General features: G+C 42.8%; 3 protein-coding genes across 7 annotated transcripts in view; 2 read left to right on the forward strand and 1 right to left on the reverse strand.

Annotated features, from left to right (window-relative positions):
- Ttbk2 (tau tubulin kinase 2) overlaps positions 1-10,897 on the forward strand; it is a 169,937-nt gene extending 159,040 nt beyond the window's left edge. For all 4 annotated transcript variants that reach the window (XM_004623364.2, XM_023711161.1, XM_023711152.1 and 1 more), the window contains 3 exons: positions 1,411-1,999; positions 6,072-7,312; positions 9,957-10,897. In XM_004623364.2, the coding sequence (XP_004623421.1) occupies positions 1,411-1,999; positions 6,072-7,312; positions 9,957-10,419 (2,293 nt within the window). In that variant the 3' untranslated portion in view covers positions 10,420-10,897. The remainder of the gene's footprint in view (positions 1-1,410; positions 2,000-6,071; positions 7,313-9,956) is intronic.
- Positions 10,898-13,611: 2,714 nt separating this feature from the next.
- Stard9 (StAR related lipid transfer domain containing 9) overlaps positions 13,612-18,034 on the reverse strand; it is a 192,471-nt gene continuing 188,048 nt past the window's right edge. For both annotated transcript variants that reach the window (XR_002820350.1, XR_002820348.1), the window contains exon 35: positions 13,612-14,444. The gene's annotated coding sequence lies outside the window, so the exon portion shown is untranslated. The remainder of the gene's footprint in view (positions 14,445-18,034) is intronic.
- Cdan1 (codanin 1) overlaps positions 17,807-18,034 on the forward strand; it is a 12,728-nt gene continuing 12,500 nt past the window's right edge. Inside the window, exon 1 of the mRNA XM_012513853.2 lies at positions 17,807-18,007. Within this exon, the coding sequence (XP_012369307.1) occupies positions 17,807-18,007 (201 nt within the window). The remainder of the gene's footprint in view (positions 18,008-18,034) is intronic.

The following is an 18,034-nucleotide window of genomic DNA, read 5'->3' on the forward strand; positions in this document are numbered from 1 at the left end:
TCCTCCCCTCCCCTCTGAGACAGGTATTACTATGTAGTCCAGGCTGGCCTGTAACTCACTCAGTCTCATGGCCATTCTTTTGACTCAGTCTCCCAAGTGCTGGGATTAGAGGTGCTACCACCACACCTGGCACTGAGTTTCCATTAGATAGTCCTTCCCATCTGTGTTTTCTTCTTCACATGGTAAACATTCTCTTCTTAGCTATGTGATACAAGTGTATTCTAAATCTTGAAGTGATCAAAAGGATGCACCAAATTGGACATGGTGGCACAGGTCTGTAATTCCAGCAATCTAGGAGACTAGAACAATAAGGTCATAAGTTTAAGTCTAGCTCTCAAAATTTAGTGACTTAGTGATACTCTGTCTCAAAATAAAAAAATTTAGGTTGGGGAGATGGCTCAGTGGAATAAGTTCCTGCCTGGCAAGCACAAGGGCCTGAGTTCAATCCCCATTTCCACCAAAAAATAAATAAATAAACCACAGTAAAAATTTTACTTTTTTTTGGGGGGGGGGGTTAATGTATTTAGGACAGGGTCACACTTATGTAGATTGGACTTGTAGTGATTCTCCTGTTTTCAGCCTCCCAAGTGCTGGAATTACAGACATGTGCCACCACGCCCAGTCTCAATGGCCATCTCAACACACCCCAGGGCTGGGGCTGGCACAGCATATCAGAGATCAACTAGTCTGCCTGAGCATGTGCTTTAATCCGCTAAGCTATCTGGCCTGCCTGATAACTAGGGTTTTGTTTTGTTTTGTTTGCCAGCTCAGCCTGCCCTGAGGGTGGGGCTGGCCCAGTATGTGGTGCTGGGGATCAAACTACAGTCTTCTGCACCTGCCTAAGCTTGCCTAAGCAGGTGCTTTAGACCACTGAGCTATCTTGCCAGCCCATCAAAATAAAAATAAAATAAAATACAAAGAGTTAGTGATGTTGCTCTGTGAAAGGGCCCTGGACTCAATCCCTTATATGTGGGAGAGAAAGTTCATTACAATAGGGACAATGTTTTTAAACATTTTCAATTGTGGATAAAATGAAGAGTAAATGTAAGAGTGCAGTAGGGATAAATGCTTAAGTTTGGTAAAGAATTAGTCTGAGAAAAGAAGTAGAAAAGGCCACTCTGAAGAAAGAACTGAACTCCACCTTCCAAGGTAGAATTAGTGCAAGTGGAGAAAAACATTTCAGCCCTGTGAGGCTCTCCTTATGGTTTTTTGTTGGGGTTTTTTTTGGAACCAGGGATTGAACTCAGACCCTTGCACTTGCCAGGGAAGCGCCTATTCTACTGAGCCATCTCCCTGGCCCCTTCTCTTTATGTTTTATAATACTGTTTCCTCTTTTCACAGGTAGTAATTCTATATAGAGCTTGCGGGTTATATGATACATGTTGAGTCACTTCTCTCCTTTTTCTTAAGCCTGGAGAAAATGCACAAGGATTCCAGTACAGGAAAAGGATCTGTTGTTCCTGCTTCACTGCAGAAGCCTAGTCTCCCTGCTGCATCCCGCACAGACCACATCTGGCACTATGATGAAGAGTATCTTCCAGATGCCTCCAAACATGCATCTGCCAACACCCCTGAGCAGGCAGATGGTGGGGGCAGCAATGGATTTATAGCTGTTAACCTGAGTTCCTGCAAACAAGAAGTTGACTCCAAAGAATGGGTGATTGTGGACAAGGAGCAAGACCTTCAAGATTTTAGGACAAATGAAGCTTTAGGTCATAAAACAACTGGAAGCCCTTCTGATGAGGAACCAGAAGTGCTTCAAGTTCTTGAAGAATCACCTCAAGATGTAAAGCTCCAGTTAGGTCCTTGGGCAGGAAACAGTCATTTAAGGAAGGAACCTTCAGGTACAGTCTTAGTGCTGTCTGCGGAATGCCCTGGCACAGCTCCTTCAGAACAGTACATAGACAGACTGGAGCTCCAGGTTGGAGCTACTAATCAGTTTATTGTGGCCACACCCACAAGCCCAATGGAGGCGCAAGCAGAAGGACCCCTGACAGCGGTAAGAGAGTTTTTCATTGTTATTCTGTTACCCCTTTTTTCATCATTATTCTGTTGTGGCATGTGGTACCAGGGATTGAACTCAGATCCTTGCACTCGCCAGGCAGGCACTTAGAGTGCTGAACTATCTCCCCAGCCTTGTTTTTGTTTTTTAAGACAGGATCTCACTATGTAGTGTAAGCTACTCACCATGTAGTCAGGCTGGTCAAAACTCCTGGTGATCCTTCTGCCTCAGCCTATCAAGTGCTGGGCTTACAAGTGTGTACTACCATGTTATCCTTTTGTAATATCAAAGTCAATACATCAAATAGCATTATAACTGAATTTTGGAATGACATGTATAATTAGATCTCACAATTAAGTGTGTGTACTTATGATTTCTAAAATATTTATAATCCTAGAACTTTTTATTATATGTTAGATGAGGAAGGCCTGTATTTCACCATTTGCAGTTTGTTCTTTATTCTGTAAACTGTCACTAGGCCTAGGCCTACTTTTGTAATCTCCACCCAGAAATTTTTCTTGTTTTACATCCTGTTAAATTGTGGGGGTGGCGGGGGCGATGGTATACCTTGGCAGTACAGCACCTGCCTGCCAAGTGCAAGGTCCTGAGTTCAGTTCCTGGTAACAAAAAAATAAAATGAGTTGTAATTTTTCATGGGTGTCCGGTGAGCCTTGGCTGTGAACATTCCCTCCATAGTAGCAGCCTGTTGCTTCCGTGGGCTGCCCAAGGGGACCTTGGAGGTACTGCGTCCTGTGGATACTCAGTGTCTGACCTTATGCTGGCTCCAGTCTAGGCTCCAGACAGGCATGTGCAGAGGTGAGGGTTCCGATCGGACAGGTCAGCATGTCCGTCCTTAACAAACTGCAGAACAAGGAACATGTGATCATGGCCCAGCCCAGGGCCAAGTGCAAGTTTCCTGGCCACCAGAAGTTCCAGATCTCCAAGAAGTAGGCCTTCACCAAATTGAGTGCAGACAAATTTGAAGACATGGTGGGCAAGAAGTACCACATCCCTGATGGCTGTGAGGTGAAAGTGGTGGGCCTGGTACTCCTGAAGGCTCCTACCATGCTGCCCCCTTCTTAACAAGTTCATCAATATATCTTTTCTCTGCCCTCCAAAAATAAATAAAATTTTCACCTTCAACTGTTTAAAATATAGCATCTCAGGCCGGGAGTGCTTGTGCACACCTATAATCCCAGCACTGAAGAGGCTGAGACATGAGGATCATAGGGATTTTGAGGCCAGCCTGGACTACATAGGGATACCATGTCTCAAAAAATATAAAAAGGGAGGCTGGGGTGATAGCTCAGCTACACAAGTGCCTGCCTGGCAAGCACAAGGTCCCAGGTTTGATCCCTGGTACTGCATGCCGTGCTGGCTCTGGAACCGGGCATGGTTGCACACGCATGTAATTCCAGGACTAGGGCATTGGAGACAGGAGGATCACTACTCTAAACTGCTTAATGAGACCCTGTATCCAAAAAAAGAAAAACGAGTAAGATATAGCATTTCAGGCCCCCCTTGCAGAATTGCTGCCACCGGTCTGGGGTTAGGGCCTCTGCACGTGGACAACAGATGCAGGTGGTGGTAATACCAGTCTCTCACAGAGGAGCCCTCTGAGGAAGCCCTGCTCTCTCTGCCTCACCCTGCTGTCAGGAGACAGTGTCTTCTCACCTGAGGAGCCAGAAAGGCCAGAGATGGGCAGCAAAGCCCAAAAGAGCCTCTAGCCAATAAGGGGCTCTGGCGGTCCCTAGGTCTGGCACTGAGGGAGGTTACCAAGTCCCAGCTGTCAGGTGGCCCTCTCTTCTAACGCAGCAGAAGCAGTAGGATCATCCAGATGGAGACATTTTCTATGGAACACAGTTTCACATGCAGGTGTAAAACAGTAGGAAAGGTACCAGTGAAGCTTCATTTTATTGACTCTTCTGGAGAAATTTGCCTGTTTCAAAACAGAGAAGGATCTACTTCACCAGCCAGAATTTTGCTAGTTTGTGTTTTGCTGTCCCAGGAGTGCTTTGCAAAGTTGTGCAGGTGGTTTATGCTGTGAACAATACTAGTCAAGGGGGGTGAGTTACTAAGTTGTGACCTACTTGTGATTTTTACCACATTGCACAATTATAGTTGCAAACCTCCTTAAAAACAAGAAAAAAGAAAAAAAAATCAGTTTTTACTTTTTGTTTGGTTCAACCTCAAAGCTTTAGCTTTTCAGTTTACCCGCCTTATAGCAAAGATTGCTTCCCCATCCCTGCTTTCTCCATGGCTGCAATTCTAGCATGTGGGCAACTGAGGCAAGAGGAGGATGAATCCTTTTTTTTTATAGACAGGGTCTCACTTTGTAATTCAAGTGGCCCTGAGCTCTCTATGAAGTCTAGGCTGTTTAGAAATCACAGCAGCCCTCCTTCCTCAGCCTCCCACATGCTGGTGTTATAGGTGAGCACCACCACACCTAGAAGCATGAACATGGGGTCAGTCTCAGCTACACAGCTTCTCTCAAGAAGGACAAACACGGGGGCCACAGAGATAGCTCAGTGGCTCAGACGCCTGTCTGGCAGGCACAAGGTCTTGAGTTCAGTCCCTGGCACCAAAAAAAAAAAAAAGCAAAACTGAAAAAAGAAGATGCCAATAGCACAGTTTGAATGGCCCAAGAAGTTTTAATAACTAAAAGGAATCTGTTTTTATAGCTCAGCTAATTCTTGGCTATACTGGGAACCAACAAATTATTCTATTCCCCATATATCTTATAAATTTTTTTTGTCCATAAAACCAAAATGAAATGTATATATTTTGTATACCACATGCCTTTCATTTGTAAGAAAACCTATTGGTGTGAATGTTAAATTTCTCCAAGTTTTTATCCTAGTACTGTTACAATCCTTACATAAGAGACAAAAGGAAAGTCCTTTCAACAAGGCATGGAAGTAGAAAGGGGAAATTAGGGAAAGTGTACGGTGCAATTGGTGCATGCCTATAAACCAGCACTTAGGAGGCCAAGCCAGGAGGATTGCAGATTTGAGGTCAGCCCATATACATAGTGAGACTTTGTCTCAAAATATGTATCTGTATATAGATACAGATTTGTGTATATAATATAAAATATAAGGAAATTATGAAGTATGACTTGTTAAAATGATTTAGGAATACTTTATAAAGTTATATGGGAATAAATTATGCAGTTTATCACAATTGCTCAATTTTTTTCAGGAAAATAAATTCTGGGCCGGGAGATGGCTCAGTGGAGTAAGCGCTTCTCTGGCAAGCACAAGGGTTTGAGTTCAATCCCCAGTTCGGCAAAAATAAATAAATAAATAAATAAATATTCTCCTGTCTGTATATGTGTGTGTGTGTGTGTGTGTGTGTGTGTGTGTGTCTGTTGCTGCTGCTGCCACCTGTTTAGTAGATCCAGTCACCAGCAGAAAGTGAAGGAGGGCTGGTGAGATGGCTCAGTGGTCTAAAGCACCTACTTAGAACAAGCTTAGCAAAGCACAGGGACTGAACAGTTCGATCCCCCAGCACCACATGCCAGCCAGCCCCGCCCCCTGGTGGGCTGAGCTGGCAACACACACACACACACACACACACAGAAATAAAAATAAAAATATTTTTAAAAAAAAGAAAGTGAAGGAGCTCAGATGGTCAGATGGTGCCTTGTGGAGACTCAGTTTTCCAGGGCATAGAGGATGCTAATGGATGGGCAAAGGTCATCTAGAATACAGCCGGTGTGCAGAGCTCCGGGGTAGAGGAGTCAGGATTTTCATTCACCTGTACTCCCAAGTTGCTTTTTTTTTTATTTGTTGGTTGGGGATCGTTTTGTTTTTATCTTTTTGAGGAAGGGTTTCACTATGCAGTCTGGGCTGACCTTAACCTCACAGCAGTCCTGCCTTAGCCTCTAAAAATCTGGGATTACAAGAGTATGCCACCGCACTTAGCTTAATTTTAGTGTGAATTGGGTTGACCTAGTCATCATCAGAATTCCTTTCATAAATTAGAATTTGAAGTGTTAAATGTGAAATCATGTATCTTGATTGATATTTCACAAATTGTGTTTTCATTTTTTTCTACCCCTGTCCAGATTACAATTCCTAGACCTTCTGTGGCATCCACACAGTCAACCTCAGGAAGTTTTCACTATGGACAGCATCCGGAAAAGAAAGACCTTCAGCCCTTAGAGCCCACTGTGGAACTTTACTCTCCGAGAGACAACTTCTCTGGCTTGGCTGTGACAGATGGGGAGGGGCTTCAGGGAGAACACATTGGCCAAGACATACTGCCCCATGCTAGGGAGAGCGACAGATCTCAGGACTTGGGACCAAAAGATCTTCCTGATGATAATGGACTAGTTGGGAGGGAATTTGAGAGTTTCCCTGTGGAAATTCAGGAGAAAAGCATTCTTTTAGGGTCAGATAATGGGGATGAGAAGTTAAGTAAGGAACAATATTGTGTTGAGCTCTCTTTCCCAGCAGATCTGGGTACTGAGGAGAAGGACCATTCCACTACTACTGAGCCTCTTGATGTGACCAAGACACAGACTTCCAGTGTGGTGCCAAATCAAGACAGAAATCATGAGATCATGCAGCTCCTGGCAGCTAGAACTTCCGAAACTTCTCCAAGAGTCATTGACCCACATGTTGAAGGACAGCTAGACCAGATGGCCGCAGTACAGAAAAACGGGCTGCCTAAGGATGATGCTGTTCAGATGGAAGACCTGCCAGAGCATCCAGGAGGCCTCTCTGCTTTATTGTGCCAAGAGGATAAAAGAGAGAAAAGTGCCCCAAGAAATGGAGAACTGATTCATTGTGTTTCGGAGAATGAGCGTGCTCCCCCCACCCGGAAGGACATGGTCAGGTCATCTCTCATTACCCGACACAGTCGGATTCCTGTTTTAGCACAAGAGATAGAGTCAGTGTTCGAGGCCTCCTCGCATGTTTCTGCGAAAGAGAAGCTCCTTCAGAAGAAAGCTTATCAGCCAGACCTAGTGAGACTGCTGGTAGAAAAAAGGCAGTTCAGGTCTTTCCTCGGTGACCTCTCAAGTGCCTCCAATAAGCTGCTGGAGGAAAAGCTGTCTGCTGTCCCCGTACCCTTCTCTGAGGAGGATGTCTTTGTGCCCTTTTCCAGACTGGCAGTAGATGCTCCCCTGAGCAGGTCAGCAGAAGATAGCTTCCTGTCACCCATCATCTCACAATCTAGAAAGAGCAAGATTCCAAGGCCGGTTTCATGGGTCAGCACAGATCAAGTCAGTAGCTCACCCTCATCACAGTTCTTGCCTCGGCCACCACCTGGGAAACCACCTGCAAGGCCTGGAGTAGAAGCCAGGTATGCCGTCTGCATTGCAGTGTCAAGTTCCTCTCCTTTCTTGTAATAACGCCAGGAGAAGCATTTCTTTATGCCTGCTTTTGAGCATCTGCTTTGTTGTCTGCCTTTCACAGGCTTACTAGGATAGTGTACTTTGATCTATTTCATTCTTCCCAAATTCTAAAATTACAGTATAGGGTATAGTAAATACAAAATATACCATCTTTTTTGTTTTATGAGACAGAGCCTTGCTATGTAATACAGGCTGGTCTTGAACTCACTATGTAGCCCAGGCTGGCTTTGAACTCATGGTGGTCTTTCTGTCATAGCCTCCCAAATGCTGAGATTACGTATGTGCCACCATGCCTGGAGAAAATTTACCATTTTAACTAGTGATATTTAATCTGTTCTTTTTGATATGCAACTGTTAACCATTATCCATTTCTAGGCAACTTTTTATAATAAAACTAAAACTATACCTGTAAAACAATAAACCCCAGCCTGACAGTCGTTAGTCTGCTTTCTGATTTTGATCTCTATCAGGAACTCACATGAAAAGAATCATACAGTGTTTGTTGTGACTTAACATACAGTCTTCAGCAGTTATCATGCTGTAGTGTATGTCAGGATTTCCTTCTCTCTCAAGACTGACAGATAGGGTGACTTCTGTCATTTTGCTGCTTGTTTCTTATGTATGTTACAGCATTATGTCCCTTGTTTCTTTGATCACTATTTTCAGTGTTTGTTTGTTTGGGGTTTTTGAAGCAAAGTCTTACTATGTAGTGCAGGCTGGCCTCCCAACTCATGGTGATCATAATGCCTGAGCCTCAAAGTGCTGGGATCACAGGAATACACCACCACACCCAGCGGTGTTTAGTATTTAGTTGATTTTTTTTTTTTTTTTTTTTGGTAGTAAAATTCTTCTTTTTTTTTTTTGTACTGGGAATTGAACTCAGGGCCTCATGCTTGCCAGGCAGGTGCTGTGCCGTGAGCCATGTCCCTGGTGCTGAAGTACTTCATTTCTTTTTCTTTTCCTATTGCTGTTCTCTTTTTGGATATGAGAAGATTGTATTTATTATCTTCTAATTGTAGCACTGTAATTTATATTTGTAGCAGTTTAATTTAGTTATGTATAAAAATTATACTATTAAAATAATTTTGCTCAGAACCAGGCATGGTAGCACATGCCTGTAATCCCAGCACTGGGGAGGTTGAGTCAGGAAGATTTCTGTGAATTTGGGACCAGCCTGGGGACTACAAAAGTGAACACAAGGCCAGCCCGAACTGCAGAGTAAGACCCCATCTTAAAAAAAAAAAAAAAAAAAAAAATTTCTTTTAAATCTCTATCCCTACTCCCCTCAGTTGTTAATAAAATTAAATCTTTATATGTTTACCAAATATATGTTTACCAGCACTTGGGAGGCTGAGGTAGGAGAATTGCTGTGAACTTAAAACCAACCTACACTACCTAAATTAGTGAGTTTAAAGTCAACCTCAGCTATATAGCAAGACCCTGTCTCAAAACATCAGCCCCCCAAAAAGAAATTTGTTTATAATTATAAATACATTAATCTGTTAAATTATGTAGAAAACAAAAAGTAGAGTTACAGACCAAAATTAGAATGCTACTTGTAGACTAATTGATTCTTTATATAAAAAATTATCTCATAAGTCATGCAGAAAATAGTTACAAACCATTTTTACAATATTAGCTTTTTATTGGTCATGTGTGTGCTATTGTTAAGATCTTATTTTCTCAGGTTTGACTTACTACCTCAATCCTTTCATTTCAATGTGCAGAACTCCCTCTAGGATTTCTGGCAGGACAGATCTCATAATTAACAGCCTCAGCTTTCTTATTATTTTTATAGTTTGTGTGGTGCTAAGGCTCAGACTCAGGGCTTTATGCATAGAATGTGCTCGGCCACTGAGCTATGCTGCTAAATTCTGTGTCAGTTCTTGTCTAAGAGTACCTTTATTTATTCCTTTCATATTTATTTTTATTTATCTTCATTAAGACAGGCTCTTGCTGTATAGTTCAGGCTGGCCTCAAACTCACTATGGAGCCCTGGCTGGCCTCAGACTTGTGGGGATTCTTCTGCCTCAGCCTCCTAAGTATAGGGATTACAGACATGTACCACCAGGCCCAATTGTCCCTCACTTTTATGTGCACACTTCTTTTTTTTTTTTTTTTTTTATTGAACTCAGGCCCTTGTGCTTGCCAAGGAAGCGCTTATTCCACTGAGCTATCTCCCCTGTCCTGTCCTTCACTTTTAAGGGATCCTTTTTTGGGGATTGTTTTTGTTTTTGAGACTGGGTTTTCCTGTATAGTTTAGGCTGGCCTTGACCTGGCAAGGAATCTCTCTGCCTCAAGATGCCATGTTTCTGGGATTACAAACATGTACCTAGCCCATTTACTTACTTCTGTGTGGTTGACTACATGTGAGTTTTGGCGTTATTGCACTTGATCTGCTCAGTGATACTATGAGATAGCCAGGATCCTTCCTCACTCCTGGTCAGGGTCATACAGCTCGTACACAGCACAGTAGCTGGATCCTGTGAGTATTTTCTGACTTTGACACACATTGTACACACTGTTATTTGGCACATTGTGACTTTTAAGCACATTTACAATGAATTAAAATACTTTTTCTGTTCTTTTAAGGCTACGCAGATACAGAGTCCTGGGAAGTAGTAACTCTGACTCAGACCTTTTCTCCCGCCTGGCTCAAATTCTTCAAAATGGATCTCAGAAGCCCCGGAGCATTACTCAGTGCAAGAGCCCAGGATCTCCACACAATCCCAAAACACCACCCAAGAGTCCAGTTGTCCCTCGAAGGAGCCCCAGCGCCTCTCCTCGGAGCTCGTCCTTGCCTCGCACGTCCAGTTCCTCACCATCCAGGGCTGGGCGGCCCCACCATGAGCAGAGGAGTTCATCCCCGCATATGGGGAGAAGCAAGTCCCCGCCTAGCCACTCAGGGTCCTCCTCCTCCAGGAGGTCCTGCCAACAAGAGCACTGCAAACCGAGCAGGAGCAGCCCCAAAGGGTCCGGCAGCCTCCACCACCACCCAGCCAGCTCGAAAGCCACCCCAGGGAAGAGCAAACCAGCCAGTAAACTCAGCAGATAGGAGCCGGGCTCCAGTGCTTCCTCTTGACCCAGTGCATGTGTGTCCCTGTACTGTCTATTTAAAAAAATCAATGTTGCTCTTCCCTTATAAAAGAAAGAAACATGATCAGTTATTTATAAGCAGACCTAATGTATGGTCAGGAACTACCTAAGGCAGATAGCAAGCAAATGGGAATCAATGCCTTGGCATAGGAAGGGACAATTCAGCAAAATTTATGGGGGACAAACTCATAAGTAAGCTGTCATTTATTAGCTACCTTTGAAACAAGAGGGTAGGAGACAGAATGGAATTTTAAGGCGTTCACCTCATTTTCTTAGCATTTCCCTAAAATTATATGCCAAGTGTTTGATATTTTCATTCATACTTTTCCAACCTTGAAGTCATGGCTCAGATACCAGAATAGATAAGAAGCCAGGTGTGGTAGACCTCACCTGTTATGTCAACATTTGGGAGGCTGGGGCAGGAGGATTACTGCAAGTTGGAGACCAGCCAGGACTACACAGTTTCATGCTAGCCTGACCTGCATAGTGAGACCTTGTCTCAAGGAAATAAAAGCAAACAAAAACAACTACCACAAAAAACAGCAATATATAAGAAGCCTGTTGTGAGGGAACCAATACTCATATTTGGTTCATGGAGTTATTTACTGTATTGAGAATCCAAATTTTGCCTCACTCCAAGCACCCTCCTTGGATTTTACATTTTTTTTTTTTTTTTAAGAATTAGTATTTGTATCTCTCCTAGTCTCTCTTATTTTAACCTTTCTTTGGTCCCCTAATTTTCTTTGGAGCAACAGTTCTTAACTCAGTGTATGTTTACTGTAGAAAATAACTGAGAAACTTGGGTAAAGGACAGAAAAGTCTGACTAGCGCTATATTGTAGGTATTATTGTCCAGGGACAGAGGGGGCAGAGCCTTCAAGACTGAGGACCTGTTTGCACTGCATTCTGCTCTTCCAGGCGGTGGGAAAGCCCGGGTACGGGAGCTGCTGCAGCTCTGGCTCCTGGGTCCCAGCGCTTTCTGTTACCAACTCCAAGATGATACTAGGAAAGCACACTGCTTGTGAATATGACTATGCTTTTAGAGATTTAGAAAGAAAAATAGGAAGACTTTAAGTTTGGTACAGAGGCTAATACTTTGTGTTTTAGACATTTAGCCAATAAGGAATGAATATCTGAGGAAATAAATTTAGGCTAAATATTTTTTAATGTTTTATTCTGCTTCTTCTGTGCTTTAGTTCAGTAGTTGGGCTTCTTGACCTGATTTCCACGGAATCTCACTTTATAAAGCTGTACGGGTATCATTTGTTCTAACCTCGCTCTTCCGGTCACAGGAATCAGGCAAAATGAAAGAGTACAGGCTTTGTAAATGGGCTCTTGTATACTCTGTCTGGGTTCTGTGTTGTAAAGACCTTGTGAGGTCAGGTAAACTGGTCAGCCTGCTGTTGAAATTTGCCTTCTAGCAAACATCTGTGCTTTCTATTTGACCTAGTGTTTGCTGCCAAACCTAATATGGTTAAATTAGAAAAGAAAGCAAGCTATTTCCTCATGAAGTGAACATACTGTAATGCTGCATCAAGGCTGCCCTGAAGCTGCGCCGAACTTACCTTGTTCTATTTCAGTGCTGAGCTTTTTAACAAACTCAGAACACTATACTGAGGCATATAAGGTCTCCCATAAGAAATGTAGCATAGTTGGAACCTTATTTTCTCTCTAGTCTCAAGCACTACAGAGGAATGTAGTAGATAAGACATTCTTGCTGTTTATCTAAAGCAACTGTAATATTGGAAGACCAATCCTTCTGTATTATGTTGTACAATAGTTACCATAACACTACTTGCATGTCTTCATGGTAAATTATATAAATATTTATAAATATATAGAGATATGCTTATATAAATTCATTCTTTCTCATTTCCCATTTGTAATTTCAAGGTCACACCTGGTGAAATTCCTTTTTTATTGTGTGCCTCGTGTACACTTGGGCTTTGCCTATCTTTATTTTCTGAAAATATGTTCTTGGCCTATGAGACTTGAGACTCTTTTTGCTTCCCCTGTGTCTAATGCAAGGGTTGGCAGTTTCTAACAAGCCAAGATGGAATATTTAATTTTCACTTTAAAGAGATTTTAATGGGGGAAATTATTGGGACATGCTTGTAATACTAAAATATTTGTCCATGTTAATCACGTAGTTCTGTTCTTACAGTTAGAATAGAGAGATGGGGATTATAACCATGGGTCTGATGGAAAATTATTTTAAAAACATTTCCTAAAAGTTGTCATTCTACTTTGCTCTTTTCTACTTTTTTGGGGGGTGGGTGGGATAGGAGATAAGTAAGACTTACTTTCTTTTTTTCTTGTTGCATTAACTAAATTGTGATAAAAGTAGACAGCTTAAATACTGACCCCACTAGTCAGAAATGTGCTCATAGTAACTGCTGGAAATGCTGACGTCGCTTTCTCTGTGTCATTTGCTGACTGGCATTTCTCTGCTGGTAGTCACAACTGACAGTGGTAGCAACTGATGTTTTCTGTCTTTTTTGGTTCCTTCTATTTTTCTCTCAACCATTCCTCTGTGTTGTGTCCTTTTCTAAGCAGCGTTAACAAATTCATCAAGATCCTGGGATTGGGGCCGGGGAGATGGCTCAGTGGAGTAAGCGCTTCTCTAGCAAGCGCAAGGGTCTGAGTTCAATCCCCGGTTCCACCAAAAAAAACACCCTTAAAGTAGCAAACAAACTTCCTTTCATTATAAAAAAAAAAAAAAAAAAAAAAAAAAGATCCTGAGATAAAAAGCCTCACTGTGTATATTTTATTCTGCATGTAGAAGAAAGAGCTAACCAAAGATGTTTCTGCTCCGACACTTTGAAAACAGACTAATTATAGCTTATGTATAAGTACTGTCCTTATCCTGAGAAATTTACTTTATGATTTGGATGTTAGATGTCTCTCAGGTTATAAAGAGAAGTTGGTAGCTCTCAGCACTTTTGACAAGGATTTTATTTTTATTTAAAGTACTATGTGGAGAACAGAGTTTTTGTTTTTGCTTTTAATTCTTTATTATTTATTTTTTGGTTTTTTAGTGATAGTATAGTTGAGATTTCAGCCACAGATAATCCAAGTAATTTTAAACCTGTTAGATTATTTTACTTCAGATGGAGAAACATGGCCACTAACTAAAATCAAACCATATTACACTAAAATGACTCCTGCTATTTCTTATCACAACAGCAGGGTGGGTTACCAAGTCCCACTTGCCTTTACCTTCTCTCTAGTCTCAGAAATTACTTGGCAAACTTTTTTTTTTTTTTGGTACAGGGATTGAACTCAGGTCCCTGTGCTTGTCAGGAAAGCGCTTATTCTACTGAGCTATCTCCCCAGCCCCAAGTCTCAGAGATGACTTGGGAGGAACAGAAGATAGAGGTAGCAGCAGTTCAAACCACTCACCACACCCTGTGATCCAAGCACTCAGAAGGCTGATGCAGGAGGATTGCTGTGAGTTCGAGACCAACCTGTGCTCTACATAGGAAGTTCAAGGCCAGCCTGAACTGCATAGCAAGTAAAACAAAAACAAGTAGCAGTTCAATCCCTTTTCTTCTGGATTAGGCTGATAGCCCTTTAGGATCTTTGAACTGGTAGAAATACTAAACTCTACCTAGTAATCTTGCATAGCTTAAAGTCATTTGAGTGACTAACGAAGAAAAATGGATCATACCAAATTTAATATGAAAACACATTGTAAATTGTCTGTGAATGTAACCCATAGGCAGGCAGCGCTCTCATTCCCAGCCGCGCGTGCTAGCCATCCTGGCTGACAGTGGCACACGTACTTGATTCCAGATTCTTAAGTTGCACATGTCAAGTGAAGGGCTTCTGTAAAGCTGCCAAGTGAGCGGACCAAGTTGCTGCTCGCGCGCGTGGCTCCCCTGGCAGCTGCGTCGCCAGCCCCTGGAAGCTGAGTTGCTTCGGTTGGCGCAGAGAAGCCTGCCAAGCCCCAGACTCTGGCAGATTTTTTATAGTTGCCCTCTCTCTGCAAGGAAACAGTGTACATTGGTGCATGTTTTATAAACCCAGACACAGAAGCTAAAACTTTTGTTTTTTTCTATACCCAGTAGCTTTGTACTAAAAACATGCTTTTTTCCAAGAGCAGACAGTTTCATATACCTAGTCTAACATTAGGAATTGGTGAGAGAAGAAACAAGATCCAAAATTCAGAATTTTATGGCTTAAGGGGAAAAATGCATCTTGCTCTGGCTATTAGATAACACATTTATCTGTAGATAATGTAGATTTGGCCTTGGAGATCAAAGTGCTTCATAATTTTAAAAACTTCGTTAATTTTTTTTCTATCAAAACATGGCCTTAGAGGATTTCTTCTGTCATGTTCATGCACTGTGAAATTAAGTTGTTTGCATTCAAACTGCCTTTTCTCTGGTTCTGGGCATTTTATATCCAGTGTGTCTCGGTTTTACTTAGGAGAAAAGGTTTAGTAACTGTCACTAAAAAGACAGAAAGGGTTGACACCAACTGCACTGTTGAACTTTTTGAGTTGATTCTATAGACATTATTACTACAATTTAATAGAAAAAGTAGTATAGGGTTAAGGCATGTAACTACTAGGACAGCCCTCTATGTTGGCACACCACAAGTTCAGCAACCACTGGCACCTATTCAGACCTTAACTTAGAGCAGGAACTAGAGGCAGTTCCTACCCTCAGGCCATACTGAAAATACTGCCTGGAAAACCCCAGGGTATTGTCAGAATAGCTCACTTCTAGTGAGTGAGTAAGACTACTGGGTACCATGAGGATGTGTAGTAGCATGGAAGATCACAGTATTAGGCATTCCTCATATTTTGGTTATTCCTCTGAAATTAGAGAAATTTAACCCCAAAAGTCCTGGAGGCTTTTGGAATCTATTGCTCAGCATTGCTAGTGGGAACTGCAGGAGGAATGTTCCTAGGTAACACCAGGACATGCGACAGGGATCCTTGTTCACTTAAGAGGATCTGGATGCTGCACATTTTAATCCCGGAGAAGTCCCCAGCCAGACATGGCTCATTGAGACATTTTGCAACTCAGTTGTGATTTTCTGTTCCTTTTAAAATATGTAAGCTTGCTATTTATTCCTTTTGAGTAAAGTTGGGTCAGAAAATTAAAGTATGTAACAAGGATTGCCTTGAGGTTCCATATAGTGGCAGGATGCTGAGTTGCAAAGACGTGTCATTTATTCAATAATGATCTGCTTTCCTACAGTCACCTGGTTCCTGGGTCTCACAGAGACACGGAACTTGTGCAGCCTGACAGGTTGCTGTCTCCTCTTTAATTGGAAGTGATGCTGGCTTCATCTCCCAGACACCCCGGACTGGAGGTCCTGAGTAAAGAGCAGGACATGTGAGGCAGATCTTTTGAGCCCATGTTCTACAGAATTTGCTAATTTTATACTAACTATGAGTAGAGGATTTACCTCCTTTTAATACTTTAATACCACTTCACATTTTGTACCTGTGTTCACTCATCTATTTAAAATCAAGTCAGTCAGTGTTTATATAGCCTGCCCTTGCCATATGATGCTTTTTTCCTTATATGCAATTCATGTCCCTAAAAACCATCTCCAAGCACCTCACTGTACCTGGACTGTGTCTGACATTCTTCACTCATCTACAAGGATAAACAAAGCCACCAGAGTTGGACTGATTTATTTTGAGAAGCCACCCAGGGAGGGATAAGTTTGGGGCTTTTTTCCAAAAGCCAAAACTATGCAACACATAGGGAAATTAGTTCACTAAAACACTGTCAGAAATTCAAAAAGAAAGAGATAAAGGACAAAGAACCTTGAGCTCCTGGGATTTTCACATTGGACAGCTAGGCTGAGTCCTGACAGCAAATCAGATAAGCCAGGCCTGGCCATCCTCACTCTCCCAGTCACCCAGTTCCCAACCCCTGACCCTCCTGACCTGTTCCTAAAGTTGTTTATTACTTATAAACTCCCAGCTTAGAAGAAAAGGGTGGAAGGTTCTCATTTGCAGTATAAATCTTGAAAGTTACAAACTTAGCAGCTGTGAGATCAGATTCAACCACAAGCCAGAATTCTTTCCTGTACAAGACCAGTGAGTTAGAATAGGTAACTTTAATCCATTTTTCTGTCCCCTCTTCCTAAGTCCAGAAAGGTGAGAAGCTGCTCAGAGGTACTGAGGGTGTCCCTTTCTCCCACAGCTCCCTTTTGAGATTTGCTCAGGCAACCAAGGACAAGTACGGCAGAAACACAGAATACGGAATGCTTTTGTATAGGCCATCTGTACATAAAAGTAATTATTTATTTAATTTCCCATTTGTATCATATTAAAGCTTTGTACAGTGTTTTAAGTTCTGTTTTAAAATTATTTTGTATTTTATTTTTATAATCTAGTAATAAAATATTCATTCCGCATGCAATTCTAGTTCTATCTGTGTGGTGACTTCTATTTCAAAACGGAATTTTTTTTTTCTGTATTTTAGGGAAGGGTCTACAGGGTGTTCAGGGTTTTAGATTGGACTCTTAGTGATTCTCCAGTTTACAGCCTCCCAAGTGCTGGGATTACAGGCGCTCACCACCACGCCCAGTCTCAATCAGTCTCAGCGCGCCCGGGGCAGGGCCGGCACAGCAGGCCTCGGGATCGAACCCCGGACCCCCTCACCGGCTTGCAGGCGCTTTAATCTGCTGAGTATTTGGCCGGCCCTGAGAAATATTTTCTAATTAAATAAAATTTTAAATGCACCACAGGTTATAAAAGTAGCTCGGAGCAGAAGGTGTTAGTGTAAAGCTCAAAAAAGGGACCAGAAGTGACCTACAAAAAACGCCCTGGGCTGAGTAGAAATAGTTGTTTAGTGTCTCTGTAGGTGAAAGCAGAGATGGTTTCCGTAACAGAATCCACAGCCCTACAAGCACCTTTTGCTTCCCCTGTCTCCCCTCTGGCTACAGACACTTTTTTTTTTTTTTCTGTAGAAAACCAGCGGTTGCTCTGAAGCGACTCCTGCAGTGCGGGAGGCGCCCACCAGGCAAGGCTGTCTCCACTGCTGTGTGATCCAAAGCATAGTTTTCTTTAGCTCATACTCCCTCTGTAAGCCTCTCACAGAGAACCAACACCCACAATGCTCAGTCTCAAAATTTTCAAAATAAGGGATAACTGGGTGTGGTGGTAGCATGCCTGTAATCTCAGCAGACAGGAGGCTGAGGCAGGAATATCATGGAGCGTTCCATGCCAGCTTGGGATCCGTAGGGGCTTTGAGGGAAGCCTGAACTACCTAGTGAGACAAAACCTGACTAAACGGCTACTCAGTAAAACCAACGACCAATCAATTGATAGGGCTGGAAAATGAACAGTGGGCTTTTCTGAGGTTAGGGTAACGCCGAATGGTTTTGGCCCACTTCCTAGGAGGGACGGTGTGCTTTGGCAGGAAGATGCAGGCTGGGTTTCACAACTGCTCACCTGCGCCGTCAACCCTCTCGCCGGCCGGAGGTTACCGAGCGGCGACAGCCAGGCAGCGGCCGGGATCCTCGCGGGAGTCAATGGGAACGGCGCGGACCGCCGGCTCCAGCCGGGCCCCGCCCCAGGCCCGCCTAGGCCCCGCCCGGACCCCG

This window comes from Octodon degus, unplaced genomic scaffold (assembly GCF_000260255.1).
Source record: "Octodon degus isolate 3935 unplaced genomic scaffold, OctDeg1.0 scaffold00002, whole genome shotgun sequence".
NCBI classification, from domain to species: Eukaryota; Metazoa; Chordata; class Mammalia; order Rodentia; family Octodontidae; genus Octodon; species Octodon degus.